We start from the raw sequence: 24864 nt of genomic DNA, 5'->3' as shown, positions 1-24864 counted from the left end.
TAAAAAGATTGTCTGACATTAAAACCAGCAACAGTATTGCTGTTTGCTTGCCGTTGTTGGACGTTCTTGTGGAAGCAATACAAACCAGATTTGGTCATTGGTTCGAGGACAGCGACTTTCAGCTTGCGACTGCATTCCACCCACAATTTAGACTTATCTGTGTTTAATGCCTGATCATTAAGCGACACTGCTGAATTGAAGACCAAAATAAAACAGAACATGCTTCAAGCAATTGAAAAAGCAAACTGCTCTCCTGAAGAGGGAAGTAGCAGCGACACTGAAGTGGATGGTGGTAGGTAGAGCCACGGAGGACTTTTTGCACCACTTTACGCAAAAACCAAGAAAAGAAAGCAATGGGGGTTGAATCTGTTACAGGAGTATTTGGAAGCGGACCCTGAGGACAAGTTAAGCGGATCCAGATTCACAATTGGACCGATGAAAAAAACTGTTTTAAAAACATAACACTCCCATTCCGTCAAGTGATGCAGTAAAAATATTATTTTCATTGCAGCACTTGTTCATCACCAGACTTTATTCGTTCATTCCCGACGCCGACACACGCTCCATCGGCCTGACACTACCAAGACAGGCATGGATGCACCTCAACCGTCTCCATGCGGGCGTCGGGCTTTTCCGCTCAACCATGCATCAATGGGAAATGGCCTCTTCCTCCTCCTGTGAATGTGGTGCCGAGGATCAGACCGCAGACCACATCATTGATTGATTGATTGATTTAATCTTTATCCTCGGACTGGGAAAGCTTTTTGCAGAACTTAATCCTGGCAGTTTCGCATACTTGTAGACTAAAGGCTTTAAATCACTGACGCAAGCCCGGTCACCGAGATTGACAGAGTGAAGTTTCCGATTGTTGAAGTCTCGTTGCCGATAAATTATTCCATCTATTAGATGCCGCTAAATGGAGAGCAGTTCTTAACGTGCGTTGCTCAAGTGCATGCCCTGAAAGTCGAACCAGTGCCGCTTGATCTTGAAGCTGCTTCGTTCCAGAAGTGACGCGCCAACCAATTGAACTATTGGGGCGGACATCATCAATGACTGTAACATCTTCAAGCCACCTAACGGAGTGGAAGGTCTGCGTGTCATGAATGATGAAACCAAAGACTGGCTGCTCTCTAGTAGCCTTCCAGTGTAGTCCGGGAACATCGTGAATCTGGGGCGGTAAAAGAATAGACTCTCGGCCCCAGAGGCTCACACGACGACAACGATTGGGCAAGGACATTTTAAAGCCCAAAAGGGCAGGCCTGAGTGACGAGCACTTTGAAATGCTCGTATTTCTCAAAGGAAATAAACATATAAGCCACTGAGTATTTTTTTTAAATAAAACCTTGTTGGTTTTGTGTTAGCATGGATGGCTCTAACACTATATATCAAACATTGCGGTTAAACTGGACGTGCATGCAGAGCTGGCCAGGTGCAGAATTTTATGTTCAGGTTTGTGAGTAGGCTGACTGAAAGTAACTAGTAATTGTAACTAGTAATGGTAACTAGTTACTTTTTAAATTCGGTAACTGTAATGGTAACTCAGTTACTATTTTGGCCAAGTAACTGTAACTGTAACTCAGTTACTTTTGAAAGTAACTTTGCCCACCTATGTATATATATCGCTGCAGTTACAAAGGGAGTTCATACATTGTGTTTGAAGTCTATTCCCAAGGGAAGAAGTTTACCGCAACAACAAATTGTGACGTCAGAAGGCTGACTTATGCACTTGTTGTTACAAAATAGGAGAAATAGTTTACAATAGGAATGAAGGATAGTAGACAGATAAACACGGTTGCAAATCGACTTCCTTCTGTTAAAATGGTTTCCGTGATTACGTAATGGGCGATTTTGCACTTGCATTTACAAAGCACAAAAGTCTGGACGTCTGCAGGAAATTTGCCTCGCACCAGGCAAAATGTCATCCTTTGAAAGATTTAATCATGATGGATTTATGTAGCCAGTGCAGGATGACAAAAACAATTTTAAGATTTCCTTTCCGTTATATAACTTAGAGCAGGTGATTGATACAGGAGAAAATAATCGCACAAGCACACAATACAAGAACACAATAAATTGACGTCTACATATAGCGTAACCAACAAACTTTTTCGAAAAATGTACCAGCTATTCCAAACTTTAATAATGAATAAAAAAATTTTCTTTTCTTTAAAATTAACTTTTGAGCACGAAAGACTAAACAGTGAACCAAAACGCACTTGGCAGCAAGAAATCAAATCTCGATTCCACGACTGCAATTACAACAATTTTTATCCACTCAGTGGCGAAATAACACCATGGTTCATAGGTCCCACCCTGTTCTTAGGTGCCACATCTCCCCTACGTTTAAAAAAAAAACGAACACAAAAACGACTCACATCTCTATATTTACCCCTACAATTTGTTTCTTTGTGTTGAATCTGATATTTCAGGTAAATTGTGTTTTTGCCAATTTGTGATTTATATGGTACACTTAGAATCAAATAATATAGTAGATATAAACAATTAAACATGGACCTTTTGAGCTCAAGCCAAAAACCAGCTTGCATTCTTCATTGGTTCTCGTTATGAATTTTTTGTTGAATTTGAAGCTTGAGATACAAATTATCAAAAACACGAGACTAAATAGCACGACTTCAACTTCACTCTCGTCTCAAGGTTTAAAATCCAATGGGAAGACATGGTCAGGACGATTTGGTGAACCATGAGATGCAGCAGGATGTATATAACATCCTTTGTGTCACCTCGTCCTCTTAGTCACGTCCTGCAACTATGATATATTATACTTATATTGGGTATTGTCTCATTGGTTATTCAACATCAATCAACACTCAACAGTTACCCTAGCGTTTATTAGGATTACATTTGTGATTACATTCTTGATGACTTACACCATGATTTTTGTATTATTTATCATAAAAGCCATAATGAACAACATTCCATCATCGCTTTCATACTTTATATTTTTTACTTTTGATTGAATAAAAAATCGTTGTAATGTTGCATGCTTGAGACTGTTGTATTTATCATCATCAATTTTATGCTTATATTTGTCTTTGGCTGTTTACACAGCAGTGAATGCTTGTACAGTATGTATAATGTATATACTGTATATATTGTGTATGTATTGTGTACTAGAGTTGGATCAATTACAGTTGTAATTGAGTGTAATTAATTACACATTTTCTTGTAATTGTAATTGAGACTTTTTGTTGTTGTGTAATTGTAATTTCAAAAAATTTTGGTTCAAATTACAATTACATTTGGTAAGTTGCACGCGTGATATCATTGTTTTTGTTAAGTCGCTAGTTAGAGTTTAAAATGGATTTTCTACATTGCAACCTGATCTTTACCAAATGCAATTCAAGTTATTTTTGATTTTTCTTCTCTCGTTTGACTTGTAGTAGCTTAGATTGGCAATGCCTCATCGTGCAACCATGATACAATAGTTGGGTCCAGTTGTCGAATACCAATGATTCCACTTGGGGGCCGTAAGATGGGGCATTCGTGGAGTATGTGTTGCATTGTTTGTTCTACCGCTCCGCAGACACATATCGGCGTATTATGCAACCCCCACCTAAATAGATTAGCTCCAGTGCAGCCAACGTCACATCTGATCCTGTTCAATGTGACCCATGCCTTTCTTGAGAGGTCTGCTCCAGGAGGGATGGAGAGTGCTGGTATAACTGAAAACTGAGGAGGGATATGTGGCAGCTCGTTGCATTCCTGGGCCCATGTCTTCATGCAGCTGAAGTTCTTATCCGCAAGCTGTGTAGCATATCGATGAAATGGGCGCCTTGATGACAGACGTTGGGGTCTGACTGGTCCATATCTTTGGGAGTGACTGTGGAGAAGGTGTTGAGGATCGAGTCTTGCATGCAAAGCCAGTTTGTGAGAGGCTTCTTCCCTACGGACTTCTTCAATTTATTTTTGATAAAATCAATCTGTAAAATGTCATCAATAAATACAGTATAAAAGTTGAAATGTAGAATGCTTGTAATTTAAACGTGTAATTTATTGCATTTGGAAGTAATTGTAATTATAGTTGTAATTTGAAAATTTCAGAATAATGTAATTGTAATGTCATTTAAAATTTGAACGCTGTAATTGAACTGAAAACTGTATAATTGGCCCAACTCTGTTGTGTACTCCTTTTGTGATGCTTTCTAATGTTTTTTTGGTTTATAGATCTCGGATGTCATTTGTCAAGCCTAAGGTACTGGAATTTGTTCCAACATTCGTTTTTGAGTTAGTGTTGTTACTTGTTACTAAGGTTTACAATGCCTGGATTAGAAGAAATGCGAAAACCGCCCATACAAGACCAAATAGTGGAACTTACAAAGAAAATTCAACTTCTAGGTGCGTTTGTTTTCATAGAGCTGGCAACCAACTGCCCTGACATTGATTTGTTTAGTCTTTGTTATCGAGTCACATAAAAAGAAGGCGCTATTATATCGAGGACGTTTTTGTCAGAATTGTATTAAATTTGCACTGTAGTACCAACCTTTTTAGCTTCAATTTTTGTTTTATTAATTTGCTACACTTGGCTGTCAGTATTTTGAAAATAATGGCATATTAAGGTGATTAGCAGTACTGACAAGTTGCTTATCTCTAATATGAAAAAAATTGGTAACTTGCTTTTTTTGGTAAAACCTTTTCAGAATTGTTTGGAAATCAGTTACCCTGTTGATTTCTCCTTAATTACAGTACTAAATTTTCAAGGTGCTGTGGCTGTATTACTTTTTTTTCCATTTACAAGAATAGCATTTGAAAGATAGTTTAGTTCTCTACATTACATATTTTTGTAAATCTTACACCAATTTGAATTCCTAAATTTTTAAATGAACTACAGTAAAGGCCAATGCAATAGTGAATTCGAATTTTCATATTGATGGTTCATGTTCATGACTTTGAGTACGTTTAGATTGATGTGGTTTTATTAGTTAGTTTGTCGTTGAAGTTGAATATTTCTCCCGAATTTTGCCAATTTCAGTATGACTTGTTAACTGAAAATACTTTTGTTTTTTACAGAGGGCGACAGAAAGGCTTACTACGAAACTTCACAATGGGCGATTAAAAAAAACCGTGATACAATCACAAGAATGAGGCAGGAAAACAAAGATATTCACAAGACATTGGCAAACGTTTTGGCTGTAAGAAAAATATTTACATTGTGTGAAATCATTCCGAGTAGTTGGTTACTAGTTTTACTGTATCCATTTGATTTTTCTTCCATAACACAGTGGAATTTTGTTTGATATATGTTGGTTTTCAAGAAGGTGTTGTATTGTTTTTTTTTCAGCTTGTTGAGTGGTTAGCTTGTTAATTGGTATGTCTTATAAGGTGATCAAAATTTAACAATATTCATGAAAACATTACTTTTGTTCAATAAAGGGTTGATTTTCAATCTCTTCATCGGGTATTCTTGTTTATCGACTATTATTATCGCTTGAGGAAAGTGACTTTATTAAAGTGCTGGATGTCAAAGTTTTAGATTTTCTGATTGGTGTATTTTTTTAAAAATTGGTTGAAGAGAACCAAGTCGATTGTATTAAATTTGCAACTGTGCACGGTGTTGGTGTTTTACAGAGACGGTGTTTTAAACATAGCTTCTTCCACAGGGCGATGATCGAGTGATCGATGAAGCGTTTCATGGCAGGCATGTTGAAAGGGCTGCTCTTCGCAACAAGACAGGAAAAATGGCCATGTCTGTTGTGGATCAAAAGGCATGTTGCCAGTTGTTTAAAACTCAAAGCAACTGAAATGTGCTGTATAGCTTTATCACACAGCATCATACTCATAGTTCCACGTTAACAGCCTAATATAGTAAAAAGTTTAATCAATGAAATCAAATTGATTTAGCAAAAATGTTTATCTTTCGACTGTTTACTAATTTTTTATCTTTTTCCACCAGTCTTTAACAGTTTCGAAACCACTTCAAAGAATCGATCAAGCTACATAATCTTTTGAAAAATAATGTTACTATCATTGCAAAGGTCTGTGACAGCAAAAAAAGATTGAATGCTCTTAAGTCAACCACAGCCTCTTACAAAAAAAGAGTCGAAGAATTGAAAACACAATGCGGTCAAATGGCGAAAGATATGCTAGTCTTCACTGAGATGGAGAGTGGGGAGAATGTACACGCAAAGGTTCTTATCTGATGATGTGATTGACTAGAACTGAAGATGTTTAAAATTGGATTACCTGCACAAATAGTGAATTTTAGTAATGGCTTGCTTTTACTGGTAAAACTATGTTATGGAGACTTCTAAAGTTCTAATGATGTATCATACTTAACAGCCTGTTTCACCTAAAGGAGGATCATCAGAAGGTCCTTATTCAAATAATGATGTATCGGTACTTATATGTTAACCTTGTTTTATAGGTTAATTTACAGAAAATTGTATATATATATGTTTTCGTATGAAATTTCAGACAGCCATCGAACACACAGGAAAGTTGACAAAAATAGTTTTCTCTATTTGGTAAGCCATGCACGATACATTCCTTAGTTGTTTTTTTAGCACATACGTCAGCTAGAGAATAAATTAGACAAAGCAGGATTGAAGAGTGCTGAAGCTGAGCACATAACCAGAGTGTACGAGAAAATTAAAGGTCACCTGCAACAGGTTGGTCTACACTACTGTTCAGTGTTTAACCTTTTGTACACTTTACAGTAGACACACTTGATTAAAGTTATAAGCAGTGGCTATATTTACAACATATTTGCATGAGGATGTTGGAAATGGGGTTCATTCTTTTAAATGAGAGGTTCGATTGCCTTAGTTATTGTTTGCAATGTTCAAGCAATTAGCGATGTCGTAATTGCTCAGTAAGGCAAGCACATAATGACAAGTTATAAAGTTTACATTTCGCTGAGTGTCAAATGGCTAAAGAGGAATTTTAATGCTCATTCGAAGGCCCCAACAGCCAACAAGGGCATGGTTGTTCAGCTTCTTGATCCTGGATTTTGTCTGCAGCTGCGGTTAACCATTTTTTCTGTATTCTGGCTGAAGATGTGTGGGCTTGACAATTTTTTTTCATTGAAAAGTATGATCAGAAGGATCATCACTGCAGTTGACCTCATCTTTGTTCCAGGATAGTCTTACTTTCCATGGCCAGCTTGACAAGCAGGAAAGAGACATCTTAAGAGCACGGCAGGAGTTATTGGAGGTCCAATCCTTCTATGCTGATGCTCAAGTTGCTAGGGACGACGCTAAAGAGGAGCTTGCCCATCATGAAGACAGAGTTTACAGGTAAATCTTTCGAATAATTGTTTTTACTATGGGCCATGACCTTCTTTACATGACTATGTAGCAGAGAAAGCAACACAGTGGCTTCCCCAGACTCCTAAGCAACTCTAAACGAAAACTGTTCCCTCAGCGAAAATTTGCCTCCAGTTTCAAGTAAATAGAACAAATGTAAGAATATGGTAAGAGCCTATAAGTATACTTCTGTTCTTTTAATGTCAGTAAATGCAATTGTAATCTGTTTCGAAATCTTCAATGAAATTGTTTAGCTGTTACGTTAACGGCTTCGAGGGCACTGTGCAGGCCATCCCAGCCAACAAATTTTCTTTGTTTAAATTCTGCAGACTTAAGATCAATGCTAAAGCGGTCTGATTTTCTGCTTGTGACACAACCCTTCTGTCAATTTACTGTATGTTTTATTTCGCAACAGAAATTTAACTATTGGATTGCTTCAGCCATGCTTGCCTATCAAGTATGACCAGACCAACCTCAAGTCCTAGACCATTTGAAGTAATAACCACATTTTGTTAACTTTAGAACTGTTAACCACTTAACTTCTCAATTTACGAATCCAATTTTCCTGTGTCCAGCTTATGCAAATGGAGTGTTACTGCTTTAACATTTTTTATCCGAACTTGCAACTTCAGGGAACGAAAAAAGCGCGAAATTGCTGTCGGTGAACTAAAAGCGAAGGCAGATGAAAAGAAAGAGCACGCAGAGAGAGTTGAACGGAGGGTTAGATCAGTTTGCATGTGTAGAAAGTGGCCGTTTTTCATCAGAGAGTAAAAAGACTTTGTCTGATGTGTAAAATAAAGTAGCTTACGGAAAATTTTATGTAGTTGTCCCAATAAAGTTACCGACCACTTTTTTTTGTCCTTTCCAGGCTTACGCCGGTGGTTGAAGATTTAGATTAAGTGAACGAGAGAGCAAGAAAGTCAATCTTCGTGTCCACGTTCAGGCATGCCTTTAAGTGTCCTGCTGTAGACACAGCTGCTTGCTTTTGAGCGGTGTCGAACCGGCGCCCTTTCGATTGCCGTTCCAGAGCTTTCACCACTCGGTTATGCAGCCGACATCGACCACTGATAGCAGCAGTTACAGAAGAATTGCTTAGTTTTACCACATCACAGAAAACAAAGGAAGACTATGCCAACCGTCAAGTTAGCTGTTTGTAGATTTGGTTTTGACATGAAAGTGTTGCAATAATGATAAGCGTAATTAGAAAATTCTCATTTATAAAGTGAAATTTTCATATTTTAGTTTAGTGAGGCCTACTGATGAATGATCGGACAGGAAATTTACAAAAGCTTTTGAATTCAGTTAAACAAGCTTAGATATCATGTCAATTACAGAAAAAAACTTTTATACTTTTAAAAAAAATGCATCTTTATAGAAGAGTTTACTGACGCCAATTCACCTCAACGAGGTGAGTCGACGAGTGGTGAGAGCCATGGTTTAGCGTTCGAAAGGTCGCCTGTTCGACACCGCTCAAGAGTATGTGGCTGTATTACAGGACACTTAAAGGCATGCCTGAAGGTGGACACGAAGCTTGGCTTCCTTGCCTTCCCGTCCGCTTAATTTAAATGTTTAACAACTGAGCTTACTCTTGTACTTTCAGTTTTGCGGTTTATAATCCACTCTGATTTCGTTATTGCTGCTTCAGTTTTAAGTAAGGATGGGCAATTTAGAATAGTGGATTCGAATCCTTAAACTATTCGAATCCTAAGTAGGATTCGGTATATATCTTCTTTTTTCACGTCACATTTGTGTTATTCATCACCGATGGAATGCGTGCAAGCAGCCCAACAAATGCGTTACACAAACACTGAGGACAACGAGGCTGATTGGCATCGCAGTTGCAAGTTCGCTCTGCAATTTTATTGCGTTTAGTTGATGTAATTTTGCATTTTTTTGGCTAATTCTTGAGATCAAAAGTTTCAAAGTCGCACACAGATTTTGTCAAAGAATGGTCACATTCTTCACCTTTAGCCAATTGGAGATTATCATTTCATATGAATTAGAATGTTTCGACTTTTCTCAAATTAGATTTTTTCTTAAATTTAGCAAAAAGTAGACGAACTACAATTTGAAATGTTCCGACAAAAGAAATGTCGTGCAAATCGACGATTTCAGTGCTCGTCGGCAAAATTTTGCCGCAGTAAAAATATGTTAATTTTAAAAGAAGTGACGTAACGTACTGTGAAGTATTTGGTCTGTTTACTTGTCAACACCACTGCATCCAACTGTGTGATGGTCGTTTGGTTCACTAAGATTCCAACATCAAAATGAATCCGCATTTTCCTTGCGTGACGCACTAGGTAGAAAAACTTGTCTTTTTATACTGTATTGTTTCAACGTTTGCAGACAGTCAGTATAAAAACCGATACTGGTTGCTTTGTTTCACTTAATTTGAATAACTGCATTGTATCAAGGGGAGAAAAATAAAATCTTGTCAGTGGGTGTCGCGCTGTTTATCGCCAGGGTATTGGAACAGCGACTATGTTGCATGAGTCTCCACATTATTAGTTTACAGAGCTAACTACTATCAAATTGACATATCATTTAACAGGAAAGGTTTGAAAAGCTATAAGTACTGCACAGCAATGGTTTTACGTTTTAATGGACATAATTTGTGCCCAAAACAAAACCTTGATTTTATTTAGGATTTGCTTCATTTTCTTTGGCAAAAATATATCGGATTTGATATAATCTGGAATAGATTCGAATCCTCAACTACTCGAAAATGCCCATTCCTAGTTTCAAGAATATTCTTTTCAACTAGACACAGCAATATTGTGCTCGCTGATGCTTTAAACTTAACGTTTCTTTTCATCAGCTCATCCGAGCGCAAATACAAGAGCAAGAGAAGGATCAGGAAAGCGAAAGGCCATTGTTGACTGAAGAGGAGCAGGAAAAGAAGATCATGAATTACGAGTTAGCATTTTTCCGCATCAAAGAGGCTACAGGCGTGTCTGGAATTCAGGTTGTTGCAACTATGAGTTAATTGCTTGAATCCTTGCAAAGCATTATTGTTGTGAGAAATTTCCTTGCCATACAGATGAATGCTTTGTCTTGTTGGGATGCCATTTGTGTGGAACACAATCTCAACTGATTCCTATGGTAGTCTGCAATGTGTAGAAGCGATCATTCTTGTTGTTTTTTATTTGTTTCGTGGAAGCATTGAGTTGATTTGAAAAAGTATTCACAGCTTATGGAAAGATATCTTCCTTGTAGGCGATGTTTGTCTAACTTTTATCTTAACGACTAGCTATGTGTTTTTTTTATTGAGGTTCATGACCATCTCGCGTCCGACCTGCTGCAGAGACATTTCACCGCGAGACTGCTTGACGCAAATTCTAATTTATCCGTTGAGCATATATTGCCTTTTTCAGATATTATTGTTTACCTATGTTTAATTCCTATTGCAGTTTCTTTTACTAGACACTTGCTGTAACGTAAAAGTAACCCAACATGTACTTGAAACAAGAAGCAGTTTGAAGCAAAATATTTCAAAAAGCAAACAAGATGCATTTGGGTGATGTGTATAGCCATATCTATTTTTGAACACTTATAAAATGTCATTTTTGTACAAAAAGTCAAAGAATTTCATTTAAATCGTAAGCCCTCCGATGTGTCTTTTTACCCTTTTTATTGTTTTGTTTTTAATGATGCTCACTATTACCGACTCAGTCGCTAGTGAAATGTCAGTCTATTTTTGGAATTAACGCAATTATAATTATGTTTACATTTTTGGGTGCAACGCTTCCAAGCGTTTTCCATCTCCTCAACAACTTCATTCGTCTACTCAGCAACAAGCTCTGAAAGAAAAGAGTTTGGAAAAAGTGATAGTAGAATAAAGAAAAAGGTGTAACGAAATCGGTTCTCATAATAGTTAAAGCCACATACGCTTCATGTTAAGATTACCTGGAAAAGTACTTTTCAATTTTGTTTTCATCAGGATGTGGTAACTCGATTCCGGTCACAAGGGGACACACAAAACCACTTGGAAGAACTTAGGATGACAAACATCGAGCAGCTCAGGGGATTGCAAGGAGAGCGTGCACAGTTGCAGAGGGAATACGACGAGATGATGTACTCCGGCGAAACAGGACCATCCTGGTATGTCCTCATCTTTTCTTTCGGGCTTCAATATTTTAGCCGATACTATTTATATGAACGTATTTACTGTATGTTGCATTCATAAAAATACTAAATCGGCCACCCCCAGTCCCCACTAGTGGTGAACAAACCGACGATGGATTATGATGATGACTAAACATACCTGCATAGCATAGACTTTACTACTTCTACCATTGTATACTCTCTGTTCTCATTTAGCTTTTTTCCGCTCTCAATATTTGATCTAATAGGCTTTATATGAACTTATTAAACAAGATTTTTGCATTTATAAAACTACTACACAATCACACGTACATACATTCGTAGCATATATTTCTTGTACCATTATATACTCATATCCTTCTCTTCTATTTGAAAACTTTCCAAACATTGTGGTTGTAATCTGCTGTAACTTAAAACTTTAGGTAGCGTAGAATTTGTCCGTGTCAGTTTTTGCTATAAACAATTGTTGCTTGTATAGTAAGGACGTGATGCCTACCTACTATCCTCTGCCTTGCTTGACTGCCAAACATAACAATTCTGCATTTTTGACGTTTATATTGACATTGTACAGTACATACGCTGGCATTGATCTCAGTTGCCGAGTTGACAAAGGTGGTAGAAACCTGATTTTTATTATGGTAACAAGGGCTTCAGTTAACTGGTACAGTTACACATCAAAAACTAATACCAAGCACGTCCAGCCGTCCACGTTAAGGCCGTTCTGGCATCATCTGAATTCTCGGAACGAAACTGGCAGCTAGAACTTTAAGGACGTAGCGTTCCTTTCATTACAATCTTACAATCCCAGAAAGGGTAATCGACCCGCCGGAACATTGCGGTCCCAAATTATGGCAATTGAATTATTGAAGAAGGAGGTGCGATGACCGACATGCAATACACATTGTACTAATATTTACACCATCAATAATGCAGCACTGCACAAAGCTACACTCACCTGGCTTTCCACCACTTGCCCTGAAATCTAAACAAACCTATCTCACACGAAAGAATAAGAATGCCTTCATCATGCTACATGCACAGGAAACATAAATCGAGCACCAAATATCCAGCAGTAAAGCTGGGTTTAGACTACGTGCGTTTTACGTGCGGTTTTGTTACGTTGCGATTTACGTGCGTGTTGTCTCAAACAGCTCGCGTTTACACTACTTGCGGTTTTCATGCGTACAGTGTTACGTCATTTTGAAAATATAGGTTATTCCCCTACATTGATGTCAATCAGCTGATCTAGTTGACATCACTTCAGTTCTGTCAATGCGATCATTACAATACATGTTGAGTTTTACTTCCTCTGCACAAATGACTTTCACAGAAAGAAACAAGCTCATAACACAAGTAATTGAACTCTAGACTACACTAGCTATTAGCACACAATGATATCAAAGTAGAACACTTTTGAGGGTCATATATTGCGAATGAAAAAGCCAAAAAAAATTACTTATCAATATGGAGTGCAGAGTGGCATCCAGATTTTTAAAGCAATGCCAGATACATTTAATTGCACCGAGTGGGTTCTTGTGTTAAAATAAACTTTGTTACATGTGGACCAACACCAAGAGTGTACCACTGGAATTTTTAGACAAGCTATGTTTTTAGAATAACCTTGGATTCTAAACTCATGTTTAGCAAACACTTCGAAAACTAAACTGTCTATTTCTGGGCTATATATTTTTTGATTAGATTGACCTTGCATTCCAACCATTTTGCCCCTGACCTTGGTATCTTTGTTCAACAACCTTTCTTGTTTTATAACCTTTGAGGAATAACTTTGAATTCTTTGTTGGCTTTTTAGTAGATTGGTTTCTTTATTTAAATGTTAAAAGTTGAAACTATACCACAAGTCTATTGCTAAAAATTGCTTTCCTATATGCACTCAGCATAAAGAGCACTAAAAATGCCGGCAATGTAAACCACTGAGCAATGCAATTGCATATTTGTGTAAATATACACTATACAATACAGGGTGTATGAGATCTCACAGATCACTACCATTTGTGATAGACTAAATTCTCTGATATTATGACAGGCTATAGATTAATAGCTGTTTATTTTCTGCTTTCATAACTATTAATAGGCTAAAACAAAAAAAACTGAATGCAATTCAACTTTATTTGTCACCAGCGAATCAAAACTTACATAGTATTTTTGCATGTTGGCAGTTTTCTGTAGGCTATACTTGTTTATAGGCTATACACAAATAATGAAAAAAGTAGATGCTACAAATTTGGTAGAAGCAAATAAAATAGCACTAACAGATTTAAAAAGGTTGCAAAGTCACAACAATGACAAATATGGACAAAGAATTCTTTGTAATAGCAATGTTGATAATAATAAACCACCATTATAGTTGACAATTTTTGGCTGTTTATCAACAAATCTATAGGCCAGCAATGGCAGTTATTCATCACAACAAATAATTTTCAGTAAACAAATTCTCTTGTGTTAATCTGCATAATGATGGCAATTACAATATTCTATATTGACATGTTTGTGTCACACATGTATAGAATAATGTCAGTTAATATTATACTTTTGTCAAATCAATTGTAATGCCTAAGAACACATACTATAACATGATATGTTATGTGTGTGTTCTTACCACCAAATTCCTTTAAGGGTGATTGTAATGAAATGCACAGCCAAAGTAATCATAAGAACAAATGACTTCAGAATACTTAATTTTAAAAGTGATTGTAATAAAACACATAGTCAAAGTAACCATAAAAACCCATAACTTCAAAACTGAAATACAAAAACAAAATGAAATAGGCTATAAGCAAATGTACACCTCAAGTCTACATGTATACTTTTGAAATATTGTATCCATGGCGCCGTGATTGTATCATACTAGAATAGGTGTAATGTATTAATTCTGATATAGTATATGTCTATGACAGTACAATGATTATGCAGTTCAAATTCTTTATCATGGACTTTATATTGATGTAGAAAGTGCAAGACTTCAAATTTCAACAGCAGAAGAATCATCATGAGTCCGATAAGACCACAAACATATCTGCAAAACAAATGAAATTACAATCAACGAAGATACACATAAATGCAGTTTTTATGTTCATAGCAAAATGTGACTGAGAGACATAGCCTATAAACCTCTGAGAAGGAATATTACTTTATTTTGTCTACAAAGAACAATGGACAAGCCAAAATAGCGTTCGCACTGTTTGGTAATAATGGCAGTTGTATCAACTATCAGCTACACTTTGTTTTTATGCAGTATGCTCAAGATATATATGCATTTGGAATAAGATCATCATTGTATGAGGGACTGGGGCCGAAGTATTATCCTACAACAAACCAATATAAACTAGGTTGTATAATTAGGTACGGCATAGCAGTAATCTACAAACACATTGCTCACTCAACTAGTTGACAATTAATTTGGCCTATTTCAATGTATGAGGTGAAATGTGCCATGTAGGCCTACACTATAAGGGAAGTTTGGACCACTTAGCAAATTTTCAAAATTCTATTGAAAGCCAACACAGCACAACACAAACTTTCAAAACACCAATCATTCTTTGTGACCATGATAAAAATATAATGTTTAAAACAAAGCTTCAATTTAAAATTAAGATTTGTGATACAAACTTCTACAGAAGTCCAGTTTTAATGAACTTGGTCAAATACCGTATATAGGCTAATAAAGTGTGTGTCTTGATACAAAATATACATTATTAGGCGTTAAAGTGCACGAAACGTCACCAAAGCAAGGTAAACTTTTATGGAGGGCAAGCATCCCAGAACTTTTGCATTGTCTATGTTGTATTACAAATTTTCATTTGTTTTAAATTTTGGTGTCCCCCCCAAATATTTTTATAGATCTGCCACTGGACATACCTAGCATGTTTGTGATGACTTTTAAATGTTAAATATGCCTTCAATTGAATTCATTTTTCTTTGTTAAAACGCAAATCAAGCGATATTGTGTCAAAAGCCTCTACAAGTACCGGCATGCGAAACTACCAGGAACAACCTATCAAGGATTTTTCAGTCAGAGGATAAAGATTCAAAAACCAAACCAAACAGCAATAAAGCCAGCAAAAAGAAAAGGTGGCAAAACCATAATGGTTTACAGTGAAATAATCAGCACTTCCAAATATAGAATAGGCAGGCTATTTGGTATGATCATTAGCTTCATACTTTAAAATAACATTTAGGTAGTAGGAACTTGATAGTCAACTAGTCATTTTACTCACCTTCTGGTTATGGTAGCCTCTCATAATGACATAAGCATGGTGATCACTGGTTGATTGGTTGGTTTTACTTCATAACTTTCATAATCATAGCCTAGATTTTTTTTATGTGCAACAATCTATCGAAAATAAAGTTTAAAACGGTGGCCTAAACCATGAAGAACGAAAAATAAATTAAGTTTGATCAAGAAAAACACTACTGAGAGGCATCTATCTTGCCTAAAAATACAATAAAACCCTTTCAAAAAGTCTAAACTTCAGCAAAATCTGCCCAACAAGTCACTTTTGATGTAAAAAGCAATTTTTCTATCAATACTTCACAAAAAACTAACCTACCTCCGTGTTTTTTCGCAAACTACCTAGACTGACTTAGCAAATACGCGACCTAGGATCCGTTGCGACAGCTTCAGCTTCCACTCAGTTCGGATCGCTTGCGACGGCTTGCGATTGTCTGAGACCGAACGTACGAAATACGCGCGCAATGTAAACGGTCCCAATCACTTGTATGTGATGGATCGAGCGATGCGTATTGTCGGAGTGCTTACGCACGGAAAACGCACGTAGTCTAAACCCAGCTTAACTATTATAATAACGTAAAGACCTAAAATACCCTGGCTGCAAGGGCATGATGTCGAACTACGCATGTAGGCGAAATACGAACCAATAACATACATAGAATGACGCCGCATGTTTATTCAGATTGGTGTGTTACGTGTCCAATTGTCCATAAGCATGAACACGCAATACAATTGATATGAAAAACAAGGGTGATACATATCCATAATATGCACAATATGGTTTAAATGAAAGGCCAGGGTGGTGTAGGTGTCTCAACGACACCCGCCAACAACAGACCGGGAGGGCCGGATCTAGAGCCGCAACCAAGCACCCCCACAAAAGCAATGCAGGTCATGTCTCACGAGATCTACTTTAACCTCACCCGATGTCTGATCCACCGCTGAGGCTGGTACTTTGGTACGCCGGACAACTACTTTATCTTTCCTAATTTGGTGAACGGTTTCAAACTTCCTTCTACGTCTACCACACATGTCCACAGAAGGACAATACAATGAAAAAAAAAATACTAAACACTGCAGACTTATTTTTATAAGCAAACTGTGTGGGTTTAATATAAATCAGGACAGCTGATCACAATAGTGATTCTTATTTGAAGTAAGTCATGTTGGTATCGAAATGGGTACTTTTTTATGCGAACCTGCCCCCTGATGTTTGCTGCATCAATCATATCATAGATTTGGTAAGCAGGTTTAGATTTTTTTTTTTTTGAAACGCATTGGTTTAGTTGTAAGTGAATGCACTGTGCTTGACTAAACTTGATGGCAACAATTCTGCTTTTTTAAGAAGGAAAACTGTTCAAATAGAGGAAGCTTTGAACCACTTAAGGTCAAAAGTTATACAAGGGTCACACAAGTTTCCTTGCAAAAGTTTTATTAAAGTCCATTGTTATTTTTCCCCAAGCAATCAACGGATAATCCAGGAATTTGAGAAGCAACTCGCCGACCAGAAATACCTTGGTAAAGAGGCTGCAGATGGCCTGGATGAAGCTAGTCACCTACTTGTCAGCGTGAAAGCAGGCGTGCAACATCTAGCCGATAAATTACATCATTTGAAACAAGTAAGAACCGTTAAGCTTTTCACAAAACACTTCCATATTATTTGCTTTGGACGTTGAAATTACTGTTGTTAAGCCTACTAATAACTGTCCACTAGTAGCACCAAGTATGTTTAGAGGTGTATTTGTCGCTTCATTTCGAGGTAGTTATTTTAAGACCAAAGTGATATATTGCGTGATGCTTTTGCGCTTCTACAATTTATCCAAGATCTCTTTCACGCATTTTTCAGAGATGCTGTTGTTCTATGAAGATAGATGTTTTTTGGTTTTCACTGCTTAACATTGTGCTCATTTTTTCTATTTTTTAAAACTATATTGATAGTTGTTTTCACGTTTTTACAACGTTATTGGTGTGATTTAAAGGGGAGGCCACACGAGCCTATCTCTCATACCTCTCTAGATGGTTACATCCTTGACCTGTTGTCGATTTCTGAGGGAAAACTTATAAGACTCTTGGAGCAATTGGAGGGTGCTAATCTGGCGGAGATTCTTCATCAAATGGATGAAGATGCGGTAAGTCAATCTGCTTAATTGTTATTAAAGCATAATTTCAATCAGGTGGAAAAAAAGTACGTTTAAGAATTTGGCAACCCTAATCAAAACAAGGGCAGGTTTTTAAGCAACGGAACGTGAAGTGCATTGCCAGTGAAGCGTGATGGGCGATGACATTTTTTGTTGAAATTAGACTTTTAATTTTTGCTTGTCAGAATAAAGCACACCAAGGGTTACATTCACCAACAACGTATCCATTGGGACCAATTGAGCCAACTATGAACGGTTAATCGAGAATCGGTTTGTACGAAGTTTATCTGTTGATCAGTAATCGGCAATTTTAATCAGTGGATTAAGGTTGCTGTTGAAAGAGTAAAAATGTCCATAAACTAAACTTTTTAATCGGTGGATATGCTTAATCTATTAATCATCCACCGTTGGTGCATTCCCAGACAGCAAAATCCGTCATTTTTACATTGATTCAACGTCTGCTGTATGGGTTCAACCATAGCAGGGGATAACTTCGGGGTGTGTTTAAGTCCGATGCAGCAAGTAAAGACCGCCTGTTGGTTTTGTGTTGACTTTTAAAACTGTATTTTGACAATATTATTTATTGAACAGTTTGAAGCAACCGTTAAGCTTCCATCATACAATGCGAGAGTTCCATTACTGAAGCACGACACTTTTCAAGGTTGGAGATTTTTTTTAAAAGATGTGTTTAAATCAAGTTTTGTCATTGTCATCAACAATAAAACATCGAAGTGATTTTCCGCTTATTTGCAAAGGCTCGTAATTTTTTGCAATGAATGTTTTGGCTTTTGAAGGGTTCAGGTTTAGCATTGATTTCGTACTTTGTACGTTTTATTTTCATGCCGAACCAGAAATTGTGCCCATTTGTAACTTTCCTGCGTACTCGCAGAGGCATCAAGTGATAAAACTGGTTAACCTTGACGTTACTAAGCCTTGTAGATTAGATCAGCGCTTCTTAAACTGGCAAATGGTTCAAGCCTGAATGAAAGCAGGTGGGTGAATGAGAAGTAAATAGGACTTTTTTAAAGGTGAATGAACATTGAACAATGTTGTTCAAGATTCCATTCTTTTCTTTTCAATCTTAAAAACTTCAAACCAATTGAATTTGTCAATTTATGCAAAAGCTATTAATTTTCGATTCTAAAGGAGTAATCTATGACATCCTCGCAACACAACGAAATATATAGCCTAAAGCAAAATTATCAACATTCTCTGAGGAGCATTTAAACAAAACATCGATAAACTAATCAATCATTCTGCAATATTGTCTAAGAAATTTAGACATTAACGGAATTTTTAAGATTTCTGATTAATTTTGACTAAACCCTATCCACAACAAACGGAGATTTAAAAATGAAAAATTTATTCTGTTTTCTAAAGCCTGGCATTCATCATTACATTATTGAAATGTTTAAAAATAACATGACCGAGACACATCCTGGGTTTTTGGCCTAAATTTTAGTCCAGGCATTTTTAGTTTTACAACTCTGAAAAATTACTTTTGATTAAGAGATTATTATCGTTGGCTCAGGATAATGTTGCTTTGAGGTGAATGAACTGTAGCAGTTGATGATAGGGGTAAACAAAACCGAAAAAGTTGAATGGTCCCAATTGTCAAACCCCTGTCTAGCGGCTAGAAATTTACTTCCAGGCTCCACAGAAAGAATGTATTATTTTATGAAGGACAGTTTGAACTGAATTGCATCTAACCGTCGTTGTCCTTCCTTGTGACGCACTATGATGGTTGTTGGTAGGTGGCGAAAGCACCAACCTTAAATCGATGTGCAGTGTAAAAAATGTTGCCGTTTCTTGTACCGTTCTTTCTGGTTTCCAGACGATGATGATGATAGCGCTGAGGAGGACATGATTGCTCCCACGAGACTGGAGTTGAAGCGCCGCTCCCAACAGATCATTGATGCCAAAGCGAAGAAGACACGCAGTCGTCCTCGAAAGAAGAAAATCGGAAAGCTGTGAAGGAAAATCCTCGAGACTGGAAATTTAAAAATTCTTCTGCAGATTTTTTAATAAGACACCACTTTGTGATTTGACACTTTGTGACGTTTTAGTCACCGGGACGTGTTGTTGAGTTTTAATTTAAAGTTTATAAGTTTTAGTTTTAATTTAACAAATAAAAGTTTTTATTTTTATTTGTTAGTTTTTTGTTTACTTTGTATTTACCTTTGTAAATATTTTGCGCACATTTTAAAGTTATAAATGACTAATAACTAGTTCTGTTTTTATCTTTTGTTATAAGCGTTTTTCACGTGTGCAGAAGATGTCATTCTAAGGTATCATTTAGTTAGGCGTATGATCACAAAATATTAATTTGCTTCCATTGAACATTTCATTTCTTGACTTCTTATTTTGTTCATAGTAGTTGCACCTGTGAAGGGTTTCGACATTGTTTTTTTATATCTTAATACTCTCGTTCAAATTTAACTATTTTATTTACTGAGCTTCTGTTTTCATACGTTTGTTTCATGGTTTATATCGCTTTGGTCTACCGACGCATTTAACATCGCTTTTTGTGAAACTGTAGATTCTGCGTCAGGCTTGATCAGTTGAGAAACTTTTCTCACTCACTGTCAAACTGCATGGAAGTTGAGATTTCAATGATTTTTATTTCACTTTGTAATTTTTGTAAAGCCTGATGACAATCTACCTAGTCCATAAGCTCGGTAATGAAATTGGAGGTTGTACTTTAAGTAGTTCGCTGTGTTTTTTAATTACATTAGAGGCTTTTACTACATTTGTGATTTGTAGACTGATACAACCTAGTAACTACGCGGCATTTAACATTATACCATAAACGTATGTATTGAGTTCCATTAAGGATAGGGGATCTCCTGTCTAAGAAGCAGCAGGCCAGCGATTCTCCATCAAGTATCAATTCAGTATTTTATTATTAAAAATATGATTTTCCATGCATTTTTAATAATAAAATACTAATACAATAAACTAAAGATAGACTATAAATTACGAACGCTTTCGGCTACATACATGTTAGCTCTTATCCAGTAAGAAAATGACTAATCCAATACATAAATTGAAAATACATAACTGATCTACATACAATAAATCGAAAAAATATGTGCACAAGAATGAACCGGCAAGACAGTGGAGAGACACATCGCAGAACGGTTAATTGCGCAAGTAAAAAAACAAATCACATGACGCATAATTTAATAGTCTGTTAGTCTGATATTTTGTGTGATGACTGTTAAAAATTTGAATTCTATGGACTTTGAGTCTGATTGCAAATAAATAAAATAAAGACATTTAGCAAGTAGGAGGCACCCGCTTCAAACAACTGCCTATTGAGGCGAGGATTGCAGGATTTTATTAGCAAAGCCTCGTGGATTTTAGTATCAAAATCGATAAAGCATATGCGCACAAATCTAAAAGACTCCAGGGATGGTTTATTGCAGTGGCTCTTCACCTTTTTTTCTTCAGCGCCCCATTTCAGAAATTTCCATAGTCTGGCACCCAGATTAAGAACCAGGGGCGTATCCTCAATGGAAGCATTGCTTCCCCTGTCAAAATTGAAAAAAGAGAAGATAATATTTTCCAGCAAAACAATTTCTTTACCTGAATACGAATTATAACGGTTTCTAACTCATGTCCCGTATGATTTCAGCTAGATTTTCGTTTTAAAAACGTTGGAAGCTTACGAAAGCAGAGATTCGTATCGCTTCCCTTGCTCTCGTTTTTGTTATACGAAGAAACAAGGTGAGAAACAAAGGAAAAAAGCAGAGCAAAGTTGCGCGATTTACGTTTCTTTTAATTAATCTATGGATGCAATCTCAGATTTGCTTCCAGCTGGGTATTATATTCTCGTTTTTGCTATACGAAGAAACAAAGGAAAAAGGCAGAGCAAAGTTACGCGATTTACGTTTCTTTTAATTAATCTATGGATGCAATCACAAATTTGCTTCCTATTGGGTATTATACCTAGCCTAGTATTATTTCGAATGCGTAATGAGAAAATCTAAGGTTAAAGGATTATATCTGCCTCGGAAGGGAGGGTTTGAGCTTAATATTAGATTTTACACTGTTATCCAGTGTTGTGTAGCCTACCACCTGTAAACCTCATCTATAAACATGAAATTGCAAAAATTATGTTTAACTTCAAAAGTGAACATCTGTCAACAATCTTTACTGGATACTTCCAAACTCAGAAGAGAAATACACTACCATAACACAAGATCTTTTCAACAGGATAACTATTTTTTGCAAAGAGTTGAAACGAAGAAGTCAAGCTCTATAGCCTCAAAGTGCAAGGTCCAAAAGTATGGAATGAAATCCCACACGAAATACGCACAATTTCCAAGGTCAAAGCCTTAAGTCATAAACTAAAATTACATTATTTAAAAAGACGACAAACCAGTTCCCTACATGAAAAGCAACTTAACTTACCTCTACAAACAATTACGCTGTTTAAGTTGATTATATCAAACACTGACTTATTGCCGTTTATTGTTTAACGCCATTAGCCAATTCGAGTGCTTTCTTCAATCCATTTGTGTCTTCATTAATGACCAGTTGGGAGCAGCTGACTAGATGACCAATTGGTCTTTCGCTGCTCCTGGTAAATCAGATTGAATTTGTTAACACTGAGTGATAGGCTACTTATGCCATAGGCGTAGCCAGGGGGGCGAAAGGGGCCATGGCCTCCCCCCCAAATTTTCAAAGATTGGATTCCGAAGTTGAGCCCTTTGTTGAAAATACTGTATAATAAAATTTGTAGAAATTTATAACGTTTTCTAAGACATCTGGTTATTAACACCCGCAAGGATTTGTTTTAGACACACAGAAAGACACCAATAAATTTTGCAAATCGTAAATCGCGCAAAATTTACGCGATTTACGTTTCTTTTAACTAGTTTGTGGATCAATTTTAGAATGGCTTACTCTGTTGGGTTTTTGTGTAGTTATTGAGTTTTTGTGTAGCTGAGTTTTTTGTGTTCTTTAATTTTAGCCACAGTTTTTTCCCGTTTGTGTGTAAGAGCTACCTTTGATAAGTTAATAGCTGTTTTTCTACTAATAAATTTCATACAAATATTACCCTAAACGTGTTTCCAGAAAGCGCTATAATCCATTATTTGAGTGTAAATTTGCAAACAATTTCCGGGGGAGCATGCCCCCGGACCCCCCTAGAATACGCGTGCCTTCGGCACGCTCTAACCTCCCACCACTTTTATTGCTTCCCTTGCTCAACCCACCAAGATACCCCACTGTTAAGAACCATTGCTTTATTGCTTAAACAAGTTGAGCGATCGAGTAGATGATCTTTAATGGCGCTTTTTCTCTCGAGAGCAGTTAAATCTAAGTGCTCACTCTCGTGGCCAAATGTCACCTCTATGGTTCCAGAAAATCATCTCTTCTAAATTGAATTTTTGATCGAGATTTCAAAAAAACATTTAGGCCTATAAGCTTAAATTTGATTCTCGACAAGCTCAAGAGTAGCCTACACCAATTCTTTAATATATCAGTCTGAACACTTGCAAAAACTACACAATTTTATTGTAAAATGACTCATCACATCTTCAACGCAACAGTAGGCTACGTCTTGAAAATTTAAGCTACAGTAAAGGCTAGACTACTCGCGCTTAAGCTAAAACCTAAAATTACTAAATATTGTCATGCAAAACCATAGTGACCTATAGGCAGTACCGTTGGCACTCAGGAGTGAGCTACTTTCGCAACCGTATAGGGGTAATTTCAGGAGCCCCGGATCTTAGTTGGGAGGGAGCGGGCCTTTCATCGGCACCAAGCCCAAATTATTCTCTCATTGACCCTGCCTACAGACCTTATGTGCTAACTGATAGGCTAATAATCATGGGAGGCTGATGTATTTTTTTTTTGAACTCCAGGCTGAATGTTCTTTGACAGTGTTGTACGCGTCAATGAAATAAATTGACGGCGTCAGAGCGAATTGCCTAAAAACTTTACGACGTAAAGTGCTGCGTAAGCTCTCAAAGAAATTGACGGCGTCAGCGCCAGCGCTAATTTCTAGCGCTATTTTAACCAGGGTCTCACAAAACGGCAGTATTTCAACCAAGTTTAGGCTAACAATAGCTATGAATAAAGAGCAGGTATTATGTTTTGAGACTGTATTGTAATTAGCTGCTTAGCCTATTAGTTATTTCCTTGTAGAAACACAGGCATTTCAAAACGTTTGTCTGACAATCTGCTGCGTTTGGGACGCATAATGTCTTTTCCAAGTGAAAACATGCGTTCCACAGCAGCGCTGAATGGTATTGGTGTGTTGTATTTAAAAAATAAGCCTGAAAACGTTCACTCGGAAATGCATCACTGTTCCAAGCGTGCTGTGATGGTTTTTAGCATATATAAATCTTTTAACGAGGTACACTGCAACACAATCGCTCTTTTCAGGGGCATAAAGCTCTTGAAATAAAGTATCTTCAACCTCCACGATGACATTCATTGATTTTTCGCTTTCTCTCTCTGACCCCTCATTCTCGATACCATTTGGCGAACTTCTTCGCTTGTATTCCAGGTAGCCATTCCAACCAACGCGAAAGCGGGTAATTCGGTTGAGTCGTGCTGGCCAAAATACATTGTGAAACGAGATAACAAAAAATGACGCATTGCGCTCGACGCTTACAATCGGCAAAATAGTTGACGGCGCTATCACTTCCGTCAATTAAAAACAAAAATGACGGCGCTAGCCTCAGCGTCAACAAAAAGTTGACGCCGTCAATTTGACGGCGTCAACTTTTTGTACAACTTCAACGTACAACACTGCTCTTTGATACGAAAGTTTTGAGAATCCTTCCAAAATCTAGTCACTGAATCTCAAATGAATACAAAACTAAGGTGCCTATCATAGGCATTACTCATTTAACTCATTTTCTTAATAAATATAATCTCTTAGTATTTCATATTCAGCTTTTAATTCCTACAACGCTCAAGTAACTTACCGTACCTGAACTTATTTTGCAATAGTCTAGCATTGCATTGCTATTAGATTAAATTTTGAGCAATGTGAATAAAAAAATCACTTTTGTAAGAAATTTGAAGAAGATCTAAAGCACTTTTCTATTGTATATTGCAACCAACTCCTAAAGCTAAGACGGGGATATCTTGC

At 36.9% G+C, this 24864-nt stretch overlaps 1 protein-coding gene across 1 annotated transcript; it reads left to right on the top strand.

Moving 5' to 3' along the window:
• The first annotated feature begins 1174 nt into the window (after positions 1–1174).
• LOC145768965 (outer dynein arm-docking complex subunit 3-like) lies at positions 1175–20497 on the top strand. Its single transcript, XM_082580570.1, has 13 exons — positions 1175–4356; positions 5029–5150; positions 5619–5723; positions 5994–6146; positions 6522–6626; positions 7096–7253; positions 7895–7982; positions 10081–10227; positions 11203–11363; positions 17078–17234; positions 17595–17744; positions 18345–18414; positions 19588–20497. Exons 1-13 carry the CDS (start codon positions 4278–4280, stop codon positions 19725–19727), a joined length of 1635 nt encoding a protein of 544 aa, XP_082436696.1. The 5' UTR covers positions 1175–4277; the 3' UTR covers positions 19728–20497.
• Positions 20498–24864: the final 4367 nt, after the last annotated feature.

The sequence above is a fragment of the Aplidium turbinatum genome, chromosome 1 (assembly GCF_918807975.1).
Source record: "Aplidium turbinatum chromosome 1, kaAplTurb1.1, whole genome shotgun sequence".
Taxonomy (NCBI): Eukaryota; Metazoa; Chordata; class Ascidiacea; order Aplousobranchia; family Polyclinidae; genus Aplidium; species Aplidium turbinatum.
Note: the sequence above shows the minus strand (reverse complement) of the source record. Positions and strands in the feature narration are given on the sequence as shown.